This window comes from Macaca thibetana, chromosome 14, assembly GCF_024542745.1.
Source record: "Macaca thibetana thibetana isolate TM-01 chromosome 14, ASM2454274v1, whole genome shotgun sequence".
In the NCBI taxonomy this organism is placed as follows: Eukaryota; Metazoa; Chordata; class Mammalia; order Primates; family Cercopithecidae; genus Macaca; species Macaca thibetana.
The window spans coordinates 116,331,803-116,348,621 of NC_065591.1; the positions used below are offsets into that span (position 1 = coordinate 116,331,803).

The window sequence follows — 16,819 nt, forward strand, 5'->3', positions numbered from 1 at the left end:
CCACCCCAGTCTCCTGCACTTCCGTCGCCAAATCCCTAGACTTGAGAGGGAATGGAAGTCACAGCTTTGGCAGCAAGGAGCATTGCTTGCGCTTTGCCTCAGTTTCCATAAGGTTAGGGAAAAGAGAGGACAGACTCCTGTTCTAAAGTTGGGCGGAAGGGCAGAGTTCGACAGAGCCTCATCCTTCATCTTAGGTGCTTTGAGAAAGAAGGGACAATCTCTCGCTGCGTCCAGAACAGAACGCTAGACTTGGGGCGCGGGGCGGGGACTCCAACTCGCGTGCCACGCTACTCTAGTCTCCTGCCCGGATAGTGACTGTAGGGATAGGGGTGGGAGGGTGGAGGGAGGTGGATTAATCCCTTAATTACGCCGTGATCGGCGTGGCACCTGCTTTCCGCCTGCCCAGCTCCCAGGGGACTCCGGCACTGGGGGGTGGAGAGAAGGACGAGGGAAGGAGGAGGGCATGAGGAGGCACCGACCGTACCCAGGCGAGCCGGCAGGAGAGCGGCACCGTGGCTGCCGCAGCGCGCAGAGGCTGTGGAGGGGCTTACGGCACCCGGCCCGCGGGTCTCAGACCCAGGGGCTGGGCCCCGAGCCCCCCGCCCCGATCCCAGCTGGGTCGAACCATGCTGCGCTACCTGCTGAAAACGCTGCTGCAGATGAACTTGTTCGCGGACTCTCTGGCCGGGGACATCTCCAACTCCAGCGAGCTACTCTTGGGCTTCAACTCTTCGCTGGCGGCGCTCAACCACACCCTGCTGCCTCCCGGCGATCCCTCACTCAACGGTGAGTCCCTGCCTCTTGGGGATATGGGATCCTGGGATGGGGATGAGGTGAGAAGGGCGGCGTGGAAGAGAAGGAGAATCACTCCTGTCCCGAGGTCCAGGATTGAGCGGCGCCTCCCAGCGCCTCCCTGGGTCTTGGGGGCTAAGGGATAATTTGGAGCTTGGAGCACCTGAGTGGGGGTACCCGCGGGAGGTCGAGGGCTTGGGAGAAGATATCTACTGAGTCTTTTTACACCTCCTTCCCTTCCCCTACAACGCCCACCCCAGATGAGAAGACCGTGGCTGGTGACGGGCAGGGAAGTCCGAGCTAAGAAAGGCCCGGGCCCAGCGCAGGGAGGGCAGAGGAGGGGGCACGGTCTCCCGCCGGCCTCGGCCAAGCCGGGTCACTCGGTGACCCACCCAGGCAGCTGGTCTTCGGAATCCCGAAGTTTCCCAAGAACTCACTTAGGACCAGAGGAAGCCAAAATGCTGGATGTGTTTGCTACGGAGGGGACAGGGGCGGCGATCATTTTAAGGAAACTTAGAAGTTTGTCTTTCAGCGGCGGGACTCTCAGCCGGCCCACCCCGGCAGAGCTGTGGCGGGCGGGCGGAGCTGGCTGCGAGGTCGTTACCGCTAATTACGGCGATTAATAAATGACTGGGACAGCGCGCTCTCCCCTAGCGCCGCGGGGAAGCTGCGGGAGCCGGCCGCCGCCAGCATTCGGAGAGGCCGGAGCGCGCCCCCTGCCTGCAGCATCTGCAACCCCGGCTTTCCCGGGCGCTTTCGCGTGTGGTTCCCTCCAGGTGCACGCGGTCCCCATCCCTCTGCCTCGACCCACTCGAGTCTAGTGACGAGCACTGTGCTGGGGACTCGAAGGTGGAGAGAAAGGAGACCGGGGCAATATGTGTGTGTTTATGTGTAGGACACATCAGGTGCTGAGGGAGGAGCCCCAGAGCCTCATTAGCATGGCCATTAGCTATTCATTAGGCTGCAGTCGAAGCATCTCCTGAGACCGGGAAGGGTAGGGGGAAATTCCAGGGAAAGGGCGCCTGCAGCTGCGTCTACAGGAATTAGGGGGAAAGGACCGACCAGAAGGGTGTGTTCCGTATGGAAGGAGTGGGGAGGAAGACGATGGGGGATGAGCCCGATTCTCCAACCTCTTGACCCTCCTAGATTCCCAGGAGGTTAAGCACAGACCCCTTCTCGCTGGCACCCCGCAGAGTCCCGCTTCTGCTCACTTAGCGCTTTTACAGAGTGTTTTCACCATACTTGGTCTCATCTAAGCTCGAAAACTTAGTGAGGTATGTAAGGAAGGTGTTGACAGACACATTTTGCCGCTGAGAAAATGCTTTATAGAGTGAATGGTGCCCTAATCGTCACAAAAGCAGCATGAAGCAAAACCTAGCCATAACAGATCAGTCTATTTCCTTTACACCTGAGGGCTATACCAAGGGGAAAAAAGAATATTGGGGTCTGGTAGAATTCGATTCAGGTAGAGACTGTAGGAGCCAAGATAAGGTGCATATGCTGGGAATACAAGCCCTTAAATAATGGCAGAGTAGTAACATTTATCCCCCAATGTCTTACATACATTATGGTCTTAGAGCAACCCTATCACTACTCCCACATCACAAATAAAGAAACTAAGACTCAGAGAAGTTAAATAATTTGCCCAAGTTCTTACAGCTAGGAAGGGTCAAAGTCTGAGATTCCAGCCCTGGTTGGTTCAACACCAACACCTGAGCTCTCAGTCACTCCAGTGTTGCTCACCACGGGGTGTTCCAAAATTGGGAATGGGAGGAGATGGAGGAGAAGAGACGGGTGAAAAGCAGAGATTTCCAATTGGAAGGGAGATGGAGAAAATTATTCTCTCAAGTGGGACAGAAATCGATCTTCTTGACCTACAGGCAATTAAAATAAACTTCTCAGGGCAGCCCCAGCACTGGTCAGCCTGTCCAGCTTTGTCTACAACAGAACTTCTAAGAGGAGGGGCGGGAAATGAAACCCAAACTCACACGTGGGCTGGAACCGGGAGGTTCCTGCAGATTTTGGAACAGGGTAGGAGGGGAGGGGGCAGGGGGCAGAACAGATGCTTGAAGTGGTCCCTGGTTATTTTACACCAGATTATTCAAGGCTGCAGTGGCACCTACTGGCCGCCACGGGTTACAAATCCACTTTTGTTGGCTGGGCTAGAGGCTGAGCCTGCCGGAGTATAACAGGCTCCGGGATCCCAAACCCTAGTGCAGAAGGCGAAACAGGCCAAAGTCTGCAGGCCAAGTGACAGGTGGGATAGAATATGTGGATGAACTGATTCGAGTGAACAGGGAAAGTAGAGGAACATCAATCAGTAGGCTAATCTATTGGAAACTATGCACCTCTCAGGAAAAGGAGACTTACTAATATTTCTACTGCTCTTTGAGTTCAATTCCTGTGATTTCACAGGACCCTTGAAATGAAGCATGATTATCCGGGGTGTCAGTAAGAAGGACTCTGTGCGACTCATAGAATCCAGGTTGACAAGCCCTTCTAGTCCCGGCCCTATCACTCCCGTCTTCCCTTTCATAAGGGATCCCAGGCCAGTCCACATTCCCAATTTCACTGGGCTGGGACCTTGCAGAGGTCACCAATTGTTGGCTCCAGTGCACAGTTTGTGGTCGTTCACTGAGCAAGGACGATCCGTGAACCAGTGCAGGTAGGAGATGGAAACCAGTGGGTAGGAAGTGAGGGAGGGGTCTACTCTTCAAGTGGTGGTTCAGCCACTCCCGCTTAAACTTGGCGGGAGAGGAGATGGAGGTCTCTAAGTGGTACAGAAAGCCGGCCTAGAAGTTTATGTCCCGATTCCTCTACTAACCAGCCTGTCCGTAGGCATCTTCTTTTGAGACCAGGAATGCGGAACGTCTGCCAATAGGGAGATATTGGATCCTGCAGAGGGAGAGGGTAGGCGGGGAGGGGGTGGGGGTGGGGGCGGGGACTGAGCTCCAGCAGAGAAGCACAGGAGAAGGGACGACCAGAGGATTATCTTTCCCTCTGGAGCCTCAATCTGCCCCCACAATGTCCGGGTCTGAGCCCTCTGCGTCACCCCCTGTCCCCAGGGTCAACGGTAGGACCGGAGGACGCTATGCCCCGCATCGTGGAGCAGCCGCCAGATCTGCTGGTCTCCCGAGGCGAGCCCGCCACGTTGCCCTGTCGCGCTGAGGGCCGACCCCGACCCAACATTGAGTGGTACAAGAACGGGGCGCGTGTGGCCACTGTGCGCGAGGACCCGCGTGCGCACCGCCTGCTGCTGCCCAGCGGCGCCCTCTTTTTCCCGCGCATCGTGCACGGGCGCCGCGCGCGGCCGGACGAAGGTGTCTACACTTGCGTGGCTCGCAACTACCTGGGGGCAGCAGCGAGCAGAAACGCCTCGCTGGAAGTGGCAGGTGAGAGTCAGTTGATCGTCAGCTGGTTGCTTCCACAGCCCAGGGTAGGCGGGAGGGCACTGGGCAATCAGACCCAGAACCAGCCTCAACGACCTCAGCCCATTCAGCATCCTCCTTTGGGACCGCGACCTTTGATCTCTAATAGCCACACCACGGCCAGCCTGGATCTGACTCCAGGCTGGTATTTTCTCACCTGGGAACGAATTCCAGTCTGCGGTGATCAACCCCCTCTCAAGACACCACTTTCCTTGTGTACTCAGCCAGTTATGTCACTTTACACCCTGCTTATTCTTCCCCGCCCCCCGCCCCATCCAGTCCTCCGTGATGATTTCCGGCAGTCTCCTGGAAACGTGGTGGTGGCAGTGGGGGAGCCAACAGTACTGGAATGCGCGCCCCCCCGCGGCCACCCGGAGCCTTCCGTGTCCTGGAGGAAGGACGGTGCAAGACTCAAGGAAGAGGAAGGAAGGATCACGGTGAGGGGCGGGATTATGACTGGGGATCCCACCAGGAGAGGGGAAATAGGGTAGGGGCCTGGGACAAAGCTCAAAGGCCCAGGAAGGGCCTTGGAGGTTTCAAGGCTGGAGATTGAGATCAGGGAAGTAGTTCACCAGAGACTAAGAGTCAACAATACAGTGAGGGATAAGGAAGATTGAATTGGTATAAAAAAAGGGGCGGGGCATGATGCCCCAGGAACTTCCCATGTGATACGTGGGTCAGCTTCCTTGGCCATCTTTATCAGCTTGCTGTGAGGATCAAATAAACTTTATACATATGTATATACACACATATACACCATATATATATATATATACACTGTGATAGCTGAAACGGACCAAAGTTACCATTATTACTCTGCAGATCCGTAGAGGGAAGCTGATGATGTCACATACACTCAAGAGCGATGCAGGCATGTATGTGTGCGTGGCCTCCAACATGGCGGGAGAACGGGAGAGTGCGGCAGCTGAAGTCGTGGTCCTGGGTAGGCACAGGGAATTTTGAAATTATGGGAACAGGTAGCCTGGAGAGTAAGTAGCCCTACAGACACTCTGACTGTTCATTCACTACCACTCCATAGAGCGTCCCTCATTCCTGCGCAGACCAGTGAATCAGGTGGTCCTGGCTGATGCCCCTGTGAATTTCCTATGTGAGGTGAAGGGAGATCCCCCACCTCGTCTACACTGGCGCAAGGAGGATGGGGAACTGCCCACAGGCAGGTGAGAGGCCCTCTTCTGCCTATAGGAAGACCCAACCTGATCAAGAGATTATTCTGCCCTAGAAAACTGGAAGGCAGGCACATTGTCACTTGAGAGCACAGAGAAGTCTGTTCCCTAGAGCCTGTGGCCCCAGTCCTATCCAGTCCCTACCTCCATTGATTTGTCCATGGGTAACCAGCTTCTGTCCCTGCTGGGTCCTGCCTGTCTTTATGTACCTTGACCCTGGTGTCTGTCCTGGGGGAGAGAGAAGGGGTCTATAGCTGTGGCCAACCCAGCCTGGGGTGGGGAGTGGAGCAGGTATGAGATCCGGAGTGACCACAGCCTTTGGATTGGGCCTGTGAGTGCCGAAGATGAGGGAACCTACACCTGTGTGGCGGAGAACAGTGTGGGCCGCGCTGAAGCATCTGGCTCCCTCAGTGTTCACGGTGAGGGCTGTGCTTGGGACTGCCTGCAGCAGGAATGGTAGGAGGGAAGAAGGAGGATGGTTGGCAGGAGACTGAGGGAGAAAGGGCAGAGCAGGGCATGTGGGTGGGACACCTGAGACTTCTGCAAGGAGTGGGAGGAGGAGAACGCTAAACAGGCTGGACAGGAAGAGATGGATATCTGCTCCTATACACTTGAGCTAAGCTGGAGCTTCTCTCTCCTGTTCCTGCAGTCTCCTTTCTTAGTGCCTCTGACTCCCTGTTCCTTTTTCTCATCTTCCCTTCCCAGTCCCACCCCAGTTGGTGACCCAGCCCCAGGACCAGATGGCAGCTCCTGGAGAGAGCGTGGCTTTCCAGTGTGAGACCAAAGGAAACCCCCCACCTGCCATCTTCTGGCAGAAGGAGGGGAGTCAGGTGGGTGGCCATCTCCAAGGAGCTTCCCATCAGCCTTCCTCTGTGGCTCAACCTCCCTCCGCAGCTCAGCCTCCCTCCCTCTACATTCTGCAAACTTCTCTGTGGGACTTCTGTTTTATCTTTGGGAGCCCCCAGAAACCCTTGCAGGTTATTTGAGAGGATTAAATAACATAATGAATATAAAAGGCCTGGAACACATTGGGACACTTTTTAATAAATGATAATAATACACTTAGGTGGTAGAGAACAGTCCTGGATGGTAGTTTCTTAGAGAATCTTTCTGTTTCTGGCAAGGCTATCCTGAGGATGTAACAAACTCGATTTCTCTCTCCTCCTTTAGACGCCTTGAGCTTTGGCTTTGGACATGACACACTGTTCTGGAAACACTATTGAACCAAAGCTGCTCAGGGTAGAAAATTACTTGCTCTTCTATTTATAGTGGCCACAAGGGACTTTCACAAGGGAGAGCTCACAGTCATTCCTTTTGAACCTTGCAAACAAATCTCAAAATCCAGAAGCAGAATGAACATTAACTGAAGTTACAACATAAATAACTCTCTCTAAAGGAAGGGTAGGAATTTTGCTACTGGAAACAGGGTCAGCAAGATAAAATAAGTATGACAAGCTCCACTCTGCTGGAAAACAAGGCAACCTGCTACCTCATTCCAAATCGACAGCCACAATTTTCTAACATCTTTTCTAGCACCTGGGACTGCTGAATTCCAATTAGATTCTCACCCGAATAAAAACGGTGATGGTTAGTAGCGGGTGAAGCAGGTGTTAGTCAGGTCTCGGCATGGTGCCCTTTATCCTGAGGCCCAAACCTGCCTCCCTATCTAATCTAATGGATTATCTTCCATGGATCTATCTAATGAAAATCGTTAAAGCAGGAAGAAGAGGAATGTGTTTACCACAATGTGTTAGAAGACTTTCATATGATTCCTTCATGTGATCTTTCTAACTATCCTCTAAACGTCAAATTTGGGAAACAGGTTAAATAGCTTGTTCAGGGTTTCCCAACTAGTAAGTCACAGAGCTGGGAAGTAGACTCGGAAACTGTTGAATACAATTCCCTGATTTATTTTGTGAATAAATTTAACTACTTTGCCCAAGGTCACATCACTGCTGGAGACAGACAATGAACTAGAATCTTAGGAATTCTCTGAATTTTGAGATTGACAGGAATGGGGACCTCTCCCTGCCCAGTTGCCTGCTCATTCCCTACCCTGGTTCCTTGCTCTGTCTCCAGGTCCTGCTTTTCCCCAGTCAGTCACTTCAGCCAACAGGGCGCTTCTCAGTCTCTCCAAGAGGCCAACTCAACATCACTGCGGTGCAGCGTGGGGATGCTGGGTACTATGTGTGCCAGGCTGTCAGTGTGGCTGGCAGCATCCTGGCCAAGGCCTTGCTGCAGATAAAAGGAGGTATGTGCCCATGGAGATAGGGCTGGACCCATGGCTTGGGAGGAAATAATGGCCTAAAGTGGTGTGTTTCTCTTGGAGTCCATATACTATGTCTGCAAGAGGAAAGGTGTGTTCCTGAGGCATGTCCTTGAAGTTTGGAAACCAGCAGCAGAAGCCACTAATAATGGCTCGTCCTGGGCAGAGACTTAGATGATTATCAAAGCCCCCTCTGATCACCAGAAGTTTCAGAGGGTGGGGGAGGGAGGGTGAAGGAGTGGAGAATGAGGACAAGGGGCTGGCCGCCAGGCCCTAAGCTCCTCCCCTGAGGTGCACACGGTCTTCCTCTCTCAGCCTCTTTGGATGGGCTGCCTCCTGTCATCCTCCAGGGACCAGCCAATCAGACGCTGGTGCTTGGCTCCTCCGTGTGGCTGCCATGCAGAGTGACTGGGAACCCTCAACCCAGTGTCCGATGGAAGAAGGATGGGCAGTGGCTGCAGGGGGATGACCTCCAGTTCAAGCCAATGGCCAACGGTACCCTGTACATTGCCAACGTGCAGGTGAGTGTCATCCCTGGGGCCCTAGTAGCTGAGAATGGCTATCTGCTCCACATTCCTTACACAAGTAAGTACTCACTGGGCCTGTAGCCCCATCTTTACCCCTCTGTTCTCTCAGAGCACCCAGTGTCCAACATCTTCCCATCCTTCTGCTACCCGCCTCCACTCCCTCACTGGATCTTGCTGCACTCTGTTTGCCAGTGCTCTGCCCTCTCTTACAGGAGATGGACATGGGCTTCTACAGCTGTGTGGCCAAGAGTTCCATAGGGGAAGCCACATGGAGTGGCTGGCTTAAGATGCGGGGTGAGTTTTTTCTTTGTTCCCTTATTTTGATAATACCTTCCTCCAAACCTGCTTCAACAGGGAGTCAATACCCCCTCAAACTCTGGGATTAACTTTATGTCACAAATGCCATGGTTACGGTGGTGAGGATGAGGAGGACAGTAGTGGTGCCCATGGGAGGCAGATGTGAGTAGGGGTTCGTATACTATAGCCCACTCTGACCATCACCACTGCTCAGAGCTCCATAGCTCCCCTGGGAAGGAGACAGGTTCCACTAGGGTTATCCTTTTCCTATCCTTCTACTTAAAGATTATCTCCCACTGCAGAAGATTGGGGAGTATCACCAGACCCCCCTACAGAACCCAGTACCCCTCCGGGGCCACCCTCTCAGCCAGTGGTCACTGAGATCACCAAGAACAGCATTACCCTGACCTGGGAGCCCAACCCACAGACTGGGGCTGCAGTCACATCTTATGTGATAGAGGCTTTCAGGTATGGAGACAGTTTTGAACGCAAACCTGGAGAGTTAAAAGGAGGGGATCCTATACCCTTAGGGTCTTTGCTATTGTGAGGCGGGGTTCTCCAATACCCTCTCCCAAGGGGAAGACACAATGGTGGTTCATAGAGAGTGGATGAGATGGAGTAGGCAGGTTGGGAGTTCCTGGCTTAGGCAACCCTGTCATCTCCTTCCTGTTGTAGCCCAGCAGCTGGCAACACGTGGCGTACTGTGGCAGATGGCGTGCAGCTGGAGACACACACAGTCAGTGGTCTGCAGCCCAACACCATCTACGTGTTTCTGGTTCGAGCAGTGGGAACCTGGGGCCTCAGTGATCCCAGCCCTGTCTCTGAGCCTGTCCGTACACAGGGTAAGGTCAGAGTCCCTGGGCTCATGGGCATGAAATGTTACATCGTAGAGCATCCCTCTCCCCCAAAACCATGACACCATGGCAGTTCATAAAGTTCTTTCCTGCTATGCCAGGTCTATACTGGTGGCCCGGCCTGGAATAGGAGATCACATTTGCCTCTCATAGAAGAGACAAGGGAGGAGGAAGGCAGGGAGAGGGGAGGAGGGAAGAAGGAAAGAGAGAGGTATTCATGCATTTTGGCAGCTTCTGACTTCTGAGCCTTTCACCCATAAATAATATAGATTATTAAGACCAGAAGGGACCATGGAGGGGCCATCTTCATCTTAGAGATGAGGAACTGAGGCCTTTAAAGGATGCATGTGTAGTTATGCTAGCTGGACACCGAGGCCCACATCTGGAAGCTATTGCCCTGACCAGTCCCCTCCTGAGCATGGGGTGTGCTCTACTAAGTGGAGCAGGGCAGAGGTAGGACACGAGCACACTCTCAGTCATGTCTCCCTGTCCCTGGTGGCCTCTGCTGAGTGGGTTCTTTGGTCAACAGACAGCAGTCCCTCTAGGCCAGTGGAGGACCCATGGAGAGGCCAGCAGGGACTGGCTGAAGTGGCTGTGCGCCTGCAGGAGCCCATAGTGCTGGGACCCCGGACCCTGCAGGTGTCCTGGATTGTGAGTGTGGTATGGGGAGGAGATTCAGGGTGGGGAAGATTATGAGGCACATGAGGGCCTCCAAGTGTGAGTATGGGAGAGTGGGAGGTGAGTGGCTGGGGAAGGCCGCGTGAGTGGAGGAGGGGCTGGGCCTGGAGGGCCTGTATGGCCCCAGCCTCCCCCTCTGGTGTGCCTTGTCCTGTCTCCCACAGGTGGATGGCCCAGTCCAGCTGGTGCAAGGTTTCCGGGTGTCTTGGAGGGTAGCAGGCCCTGACAGAGGAAGCTGGACAATGTTGGACCTACAGTCCCCAAGCCAGCAAAGCACTGTGCTAAGAGGACTCCCTCCAGGGACCCAAATCCAGATCAAGGTGCAAGCCCAAGGCCAGGAGGGGCTGGGAGCTGAAAGCCTCTCTGTGACCAGGAGCATTCCTGAGGAGGGTAAGGAGGGCCACCGAACAGATGGATGGACAAGAGGGAAGAAAGGGTAGGGGTGGAGGGGGGATGAAAATTTGCAGGATGAGAGCAGGGTGAGTGGGTGGGGAGGAGGAATGGCTCTCAGTTCCCTAAGATGTAAGAACAGGGAATGTTGGGGTAGGAGGGGCAGCTTGCAATGACTATTTGTGTCCTTCTCACCATGCTCCACCCTGGCCCAGCCCCCAGTGGCCCCCCCCAGGGAGTGGCGGTGGCCTTGGGGGGTGATGGCAACAGCAGTATCACTGTGACCTGGGAACCTCCACTCCCCTCCCAGCAAAATGGGGTCATCACGGAGTACCAGGTAGAGGGACTGAGAAGGGACTGGATGGGAGGGCCAGGCTGGGAGGGAGAGGGAGGAACTAGTGGCTAGAATTAGGGTGGAGGAAATCTATTATAGGTTTGGCTTTAGGGTTGGGGATGAGTTTAGGGGAGAAGAGAGAGGTTTCCAAGTGTTGTTTCCAGGTTGAATTACATTACATCTGTCTAAGGCTCCTCTACCATTTGAAGCCTTAAGTTTGCCGGTGAGGCTAAGAACCCCATTTCTGACTCTAAATCCGGGACTCGGCCTCCCTAGATCTGGTGCCTGGGCAATGAGAGCCGCTTTCACCTCAATCGGTCTGCAGCAGGCGGGGCACGCTCCGCAATGCTCCGAGGACTGGTGCCCGGTCTCCTCTATCGAACCCTGGTCGCGGCGGCCACCAGCGCAGGCGTGGGCGTGGCCAGTGCCCCGGTGCTGGTGCAGCTGCGTGAGTCCACCGGAGGGCAGTGCTGGGGATCGTGGCGGGGGCGGGGCAAGCCCCCAACTGGGGTAGCTGTGCCTGCCAGGTCGAGAATGACTCTTTCCCAGTTCCAGGGTTTCGCGCCCCTCCTCCCCTCACCTCTCTGACCCCCACAGCGTCCCCGCCGGACCTGGAGCCCGGGCTGGAGGTGGGCGCCGGGCTGGCGGAGCGGCTAGCGAGGGTGCTGCGGAAGCCCGCCTTCCTCGCGGGCAGCGGCGCCGCCTGCGGGGCGCTACTGCTCGGGCTCTGCGCCGCCCTCTACCGGCGCCGGAAACAGCGCAAAGAGCTCAGCCACTACACGGGTGAGCGCCCGGCCCCTGAGCGGACGGAGCCAGGAGGGAGCCAGGCGGGCCATGGGGAGGGGCAGGGGCTTAGCCGCTGGCGAGTGAGGACCGGGTCGGGAGGAAGGGGTCTCACCTGGAGTTCAGCCTCTTGGGTAGGGGTGGGATACGCGGGGCGGCTCGAGTTGCTGCCAGGACTGGGAAGAGTTGCGGGCCAAGACGGGGCGGGACCTGATCTGGGGAGAGGGGTGACTTTTGCCCCTAAGACGCCGCAAGGAGGCCAGGCTTTGCAACCGTCTCCATAAAGAAGGGGCAAGTTCGCGGACTGAAAGCCCACTCCAAGGGCAGGGGGCGGGGCCTGGCTAGAGGGGGTGTGGCCAGGATCCCAGGCAGTAAATTGAGAGGCGGGATCTGAATGGAAAGGCGGGGCTCCCTGAAAAGAGGCGACCCGAGTTCTGCTACTCCCTAGTAAGGGACGTCTCTGGAGAGAATCTGAGGTGTCTGAGGTCAGTGGTTTTCAATCTCGGTCGGCTATACATAGGAATCACTTGGGGAGCTTGAGAAAAATACCGATACCTGAGTTCCACCCCCCAGAAATTCTGATGAAATCGATCCAGGGTGCAGCCTGAGTGGTGGAACTGGGACCGGGGCCGAGGAGTGGACAAGTATAGGGGTATTTCTGACCCTTCTCCTCATTTCCCCTCTTCTTTCTCCCACGGGTTCCTTTCTGGAAGCCTCTTTTGCCTACACACCGGCAGGTAAGCCATCTCTGCCCCATTGGGGTTCAGACCCCCCAGGAAGGGCCCTTCTCTCACACATTCTCCCCTTCATTTTCCCCAGTGTCCTTCCCGCACTCAGAGGGCCTCTCTGGAGCCAGTTCCAGGTAATTCTCTTAGCCCATCTCCCCAGGATGACCTCCACCGAGAGGCCACTCTTCTTCCTCCCCGCTGCCGCCCCAGGTGGAGGGAGCATGGCCACTTCCCACCCCAACGCCACCGCCACTGTCCCGCGACTCCCAAATATCGCCACCTCCCTTTCCTTTGCTGGCCTCTTCAGGCGCTCCGTCCCCAACGCTCACCTGCTCTCACTCAGGCCACCCATGGGCCTTGGCCCCGCCCCCTACCCATGGCTGGCAGATTCGTGGCCCCACCCATCTCGAAGCCCCTCAGCCCAGGAACCCAGGGGAAGCTGCTGCCCCAGCAATCCTGACCCGGACGACAGATATTACAATGGTGAGGAGTTCTCATTCCCTCATCTGGCTTCAGCACACTTCTCCCGACTACTGGGGCAAACTGAAGGGCGCCTGGGAGCCCAGTCTCTCTGAGGTTGGTCAGTCCCTGGGGAGGATGTGAGCTGGGGGAGCCTCTCTGACCTACCTCCACCCTGGTTTAGGATGTAAGGCTTGTGTGGAGGACGAAGTTGATCCCGTGGGATCTCCCTTTGCCCTCCATTCTGTTGTCCTCTATTTTTCTGTCTCTGTCCCCCGGGCCTCCCTCCTTCTCTGCAGAAGCAGGAATCTCCCTGTATCTGGCTCAGACGGCCCGGGGCACGGCCGCCCCGGGCGAGGGTCCTGTCTACAGCACCATTGACCCAGCGGGGGAGGAGCTGCAGACCTTCCATGGGGGCTTCCCCCAACATCCCTCAGGGGATGCGGGCCCCTGGAGCCAGTATGCTCCTCCAGAGTGGAGCCAGGGGGACAGTGGTATGACTCCAACTCCTGAAACCCCGTTTAGCCCTGACCAGGGTATTCCCAAAGAGGATCCTCCTCCCTGACCCTCTAGCACCTAGCCTGGCACTTCCTTCTGACCCGTCTCATCTCTGGCTCTTTCCTGCCTGTTGTCCGGGTGTCCCCATCCTATTCTCCTCAGGAGCCAAGGGAGGCAGAGTGAAGCTTCTGGGGAAACCTGTGCAGATGCCCTCTCTCAACTGGCCAGAAGCCCTGCCCCCACCTCCTCCTTCTTGTGAACTGAGCTGCCTAGAGGGGCCCGAGGAGGAGCTGGAGGGCAGGTAGGGATGCTCCCTGCTTCCAGGCCCACACACCTGCGGCCAGACCATGGGCTGCTGGGGGATGCAGAGAGGCCGGCAGAGGAAGGGGAAGGGGCAGCAGGGAGGCCAAAGGGAAAGTATGGAAGCAACTCAGCCCTTTCCTTCTCTTCTGCCTCTTTGACACTAGCTCAGAGCCAGAGGAGTGGTGCCCGCCAATGCCTGAGAGAAGCCACCTGACGGAGCCCAGCTCCAGTGGAGGGTGCTTGGTCACTCCATCCCGAAGGGAAACCCCCTCTCCCACACCCTCCTATGGACAGCAGTCCACAGCCACTCTTACCCCCTCACCTCCTGACCCTCCCCAGCCCCCAACTGACATGCCCCATCTCCACCAGATGCCCAGGTAGGGAGGTATATAGTACCTCACTCATTGCAAGCCCTCTACACATATCTACTCAGTAGATGACTGAGTGGAGGGAGGGATGGATGGATGGATGGATGGATGGATGGATGGATGGATGGATCTGGGGTACAGAAGTCTCAGGGCTGTGTCAGGGTGGAAGTGTAATTTGGACAGGAATAGGGAGGCTGACAAGATCTCTCATGCCCATTAGACTGGCTCTCGGTGGAGTGGTCAGCAAGCTTCCTGAGACATTTCAGATATGGCTCTCCTCATGCTTCTCTAGCTTGGGAGGACTTATGGGGGGACGGGTTGTGTCTCATTTATCTGTTAGGCTGGGTGTCTACCACAGTGCCAGGCCCATAGTAGGCACTCAGGTTTTGTGGAGGGAACAGATGCTGAGGCCTCTTGTCATTGCAGGAGGGTGCCCCTTGGGCCGAGTTCCCCTCTCAGTGTATCCCAGCCCATGCTGGGCATCCGTGAAGGGAGGCCTGCTGGCCTGGGTGCTGGCTCTGCAGCCTTGCCCCACCTCAGCCCCAGTCCTGCCCCTAGCATAGCCAGCAGTGCCCCAGGTAAGTCTGTACAACCTCCTTTTGTCCCCTGACCCCCTCCAGTGCTTGCTTCCCCTTCACCTTAGGCCCCTTTCCTGATCTTTGCCCTTACCCGTTCCTCTTCCCGTCTCCTAATGCTACAGGCAGAACCTGGCAGGGGAATGGGGAGATGACTCCCCCACTTCAAGGACCCCGTGCTCGATTCCGGAAGAAACCCAAGGCTCTTCCCTACAGGAGGGAGAACAGTCCTGGGGGTGAGGGAGGATGCACCTGGGAGATGGTGACAGAAATGGTGGGGGGACAGGCAGGAAACCAAGGGTGCACTCTGGGGGCTGGAGGAGGGAACAGGTGAACCCCAATCTTGGGCTGTTCGTTGGCAGCCTCCTGGTGCCAGGGAATGCAGGTAAGAGAAAGATAGTGACAGGAGTGGCAGGAGGCTCCACTGAAAACAGCTCCCTCCCCAGACTTGCCCCCACCACCCTTGCCACCGCCAGAGGAAGAGGCGAGCTGGGCCCTGGAGCTGAGGGCAGCAGGCAGCATGTCTTCCCTGGAGCGGGAGCGCAGTGGAGAGAGGAAAGTGGTACAGGCCATGCCCCTGGCAGCCCAGCGGGGTCCCCACCCGGATGGTAAGCAGGGCCAGGGCAGGCAGGAGGGCTGCTGCCACCAGAGACTGTGGGCTTTGGGACTGGGGTCTGATAGTAGACCAGCTCAGCCCTCCCTTTAGTTAGGTCCATGCATTTGATCCACATCAAACTCCCCTGTCTCTCTAGCTCTCTCTGAGCACAATCCCGTGAAGTCCCAAGTTGTGTTCATTCCCAGGATGGAAGCCCAGATGAGAGGACTGGGGTCTAGGTGCTCTGTCCCCGCTCCCTACAAGGCTCCCTCTGATTGGGAGCTTCCCCGCAGTGTTCTGAGTACCCGTGATGTCAAGGCCATGTGCCAGGCACTCTGCTGCTCCTCAGTCCCAGGCTGGCTGAGCTCTGTGCCTGCCCTTCCATCTTCTTCCAGAGCTGCGCTTGTGGTCAGGGTGGCAGGGTGGGTGACAGGGAAGTTCTGCTCCCTGCCTGCACCCGGCTGCCTTTCGCTCTTGTGCTGCAGAAGAGGCCTGGCTCCCGTACAGCAGACCAAGCTTCCTTTCCCGGGGCCAGGGCACCAGCACCTGTTCCACGGCTGGCAGCAACTCTTCCAGGGGCTCCAGCAGCTCTAGGGGATCCCGGGGCCCTGGCCGGAGCCGGAGTCGGAGCCGGAGCCAGAGCCAAAGGCCGGGACAGAAACGCCGAGAGGTAGGGGCTATAGATTGCAGAAAAATGAGGGGAGAGGACTAGGGAAGGGTGGACCAAGGGGTAAGGAAAACAGGAAGGTAGGCAAGGGCTTGTAGAGGAGTGTCAAAAGGAGGGGATCGAGAGAGTGAGGGGGAGGGAGGAATCCTGTAGAAGTGACAAGGGGACTGAGTGTGGTGGCTCATGCCTGTAATCCTAGCACTTTGGGAGACCGAGGCGGGTGGATCCCTTGAGCTCAGGAGTTCGAGATTAGCCTGGGCAATATGGTGAAATCCCATCTCTACAAAAAAAAAAATACAAAATTAGCTGGGCGTGGTGGTGTGCTCCTGTAGTCCCAGCTACTCTGCAGGCTTGAGGTGGGAGGATAGCTTGAGCCTGGGCAGTCAAGGCTGCAGTGAGCCATGATCACACCACTGCTCTCCAGCCTGGGCGACAGAGCGAGACTCTGTCTCAAACAAAACAACACAAAACAAAAGAAATGACAAGGGGTAAGGACAAGATGATACATAATCGAGGAGTCTGGGTCACCATAGGAGAACTGGGTTAGGAGAGAGAAAGCCCGAACCCCTCTTGGACTTGTTTGCCCTGGGCCAGGGTTTTACAAAACAGCATCTCTCTGTCTCCCTAGGAACCAAGATGACCCTTGTTGGGGCATTGAGAATATCAGGAGTGCCACAGGGAAGGGTAGTAGGGATGTCTTTTCCCTCCCAGCAGTGATGAGTGGGGCTAACTGAAGCCCATTGCTTTCCACGATTTCAATTGACTGAGAAGGCAGAGAGCTAGCTCCTCCCTTTCTTTCTCTTTCTACCTGAGACTTGTTTATAAAAAACAAAACAATAAAAAGAGTCTGATCAGAGCCCGGGGCCATGTCTGTCTGGTTCTGTGCAGAAGGCTGGGAAGAAGGCGACTACAGGGTCCTATATATCAGCACACACTGGTAGCTTCTGCTTCCCTTTCCACTCTGTCAAAAGTACTAAGTTAGGCACAATGGCTCACACCCAGCACTTCAGGAGGCTGAGGCAGGAGGATCACTTGAGCCCAGGAGTTTAAGACCAGCCTGGGCAACCTAGCAAGACCTTGTGTCTACACACAC

General features: G+C 56.0%; 3 protein-coding genes across 4 annotated transcripts; all 3 read left to right on the plus strand.

Annotated features, from left to right (window-relative positions):
- Window positions 1-463: 463 nt before the first annotated feature.
- LOC126936548 (roundabout homolog 3-like) lies at window positions 464-5,706 on the plus strand. Its single transcript, XM_050759277.1, has 6 exons — window positions 464-786; window positions 1,447-1,568; window positions 3,858-4,184; window positions 4,500-4,657; window positions 5,043-5,163; window positions 5,260-5,706. Exons 1-6 carry the CDS (start codon window positions 464-466, stop codon window positions 5,400-5,402), a joined length of 1,194 nt encoding a protein of 397 aa, XP_050615234.1. The 3' UTR covers window positions 5,403-5,706.
- On the plus strand, window positions 5,625-11,817 carry LOC126936549 (roundabout homolog 3-like; the record flags this gene model as incomplete). The annotated part of the gene is made up of 12 exons (XM_050759278.1): window positions 5,625-5,823; window positions 6,110-6,234; window positions 7,484-7,655; window positions 7,986-8,191; window positions 8,410-8,491; window positions 8,797-8,962; window positions 9,170-9,336; window positions 9,878-10,008; window positions 10,191-10,416; window positions 10,632-10,753; window positions 11,027-11,198; window positions 11,348-11,817. Coding segments are annotated over 12 exons (2,238 nt in total), but the record flags the coding sequence as incomplete, so codon positions are not given.
- On the plus strand, window positions 11,244-16,582 carry LOC126934791 (roundabout homolog 3). Of its 2 annotated transcripts, XM_050755607.1 has the most exons (12): window positions 11,244-11,533; window positions 12,247-12,270; window positions 12,353-12,395; window positions 12,605-12,744; window positions 13,020-13,214; window positions 13,381-13,519; window positions 13,686-13,898; window positions 14,316-14,467; window positions 14,590-14,700; window positions 14,911-15,072; window positions 15,545-15,729; window positions 16,355-16,582. In XM_050755607.1, the coding sequence occupies exons 4-12, from the start codon at window positions 12,612-12,614 to the stop codon at window positions 16,364-16,366; spliced, it is 1,302 nt and encodes a 433-aa protein (XP_050611564.1). In that variant the 5' UTR covers window positions 11,244-11,533; window positions 12,247-12,270; window positions 12,353-12,395; window positions 12,605-12,611; the 3' UTR covers window positions 16,367-16,582. The 2 variants fall into 2 exon arrangements, with proteins under 2 accessions (XP_050611564.1, XP_050611566.1); XM_050755609.1 differs by lacking the exons at window positions 11,244-11,533; window positions 13,020-13,214 and adding an exon at window positions 11,929-12,018.
- Window positions 16,583-16,819: the final 237 nt, after the last annotated feature.

What these genes read in the sequence shown, in the direction of transcription:
- LOC126936548 (XM_050759277.1), top strand. Translation starts at nt 464, where the DNA reads ATGAGGAGGCACCGACCGTACCCAGGCGAGCCGGCAGGAGAGCGGCAC. An exon ending in CGGCGATCCCTCACTCAACG is followed by an intron (nt 787 to 1,446) that starts GTGAGTCCCTGC and finishes GCTCTCCCCTAG; the next exon opens with CGCCGCGGGGAAGCTGCGGG. An exon ending in AAGAGGAAGGAAGGATCACG is followed by an intron (nt 4,658 to 5,042) that starts GTGAGGGGCGGG and finishes ATTACTCTGCAG; the next exon opens with ATCCGTAGAGGGAAGCTGAT.
- LOC126934791 (XM_050755607.1), top strand. Translation starts at nt 12,612, where the DNA reads ATGGGCCTTGGCCCCGCCCCCTACCCATGGCTGGCAGATTCGTGGCCC. An exon ending in GGACGACAGATATTACAATG is followed by an intron (nt 12,745 to 13,019) that starts GTGAGGAGTTCT and finishes CCTTCTCTGCAG; the next exon opens with AAGCAGGAATCTCCCTGTAT. An exon ending in GCGGGGTCCCCACCCGGATG is followed by an intron (nt 15,073 to 15,544) that starts GTAAGCAGGGCC and finishes CTTGTGCTGCAG; the next exon opens with AAGAGGCCTGGCTCCCGTAC.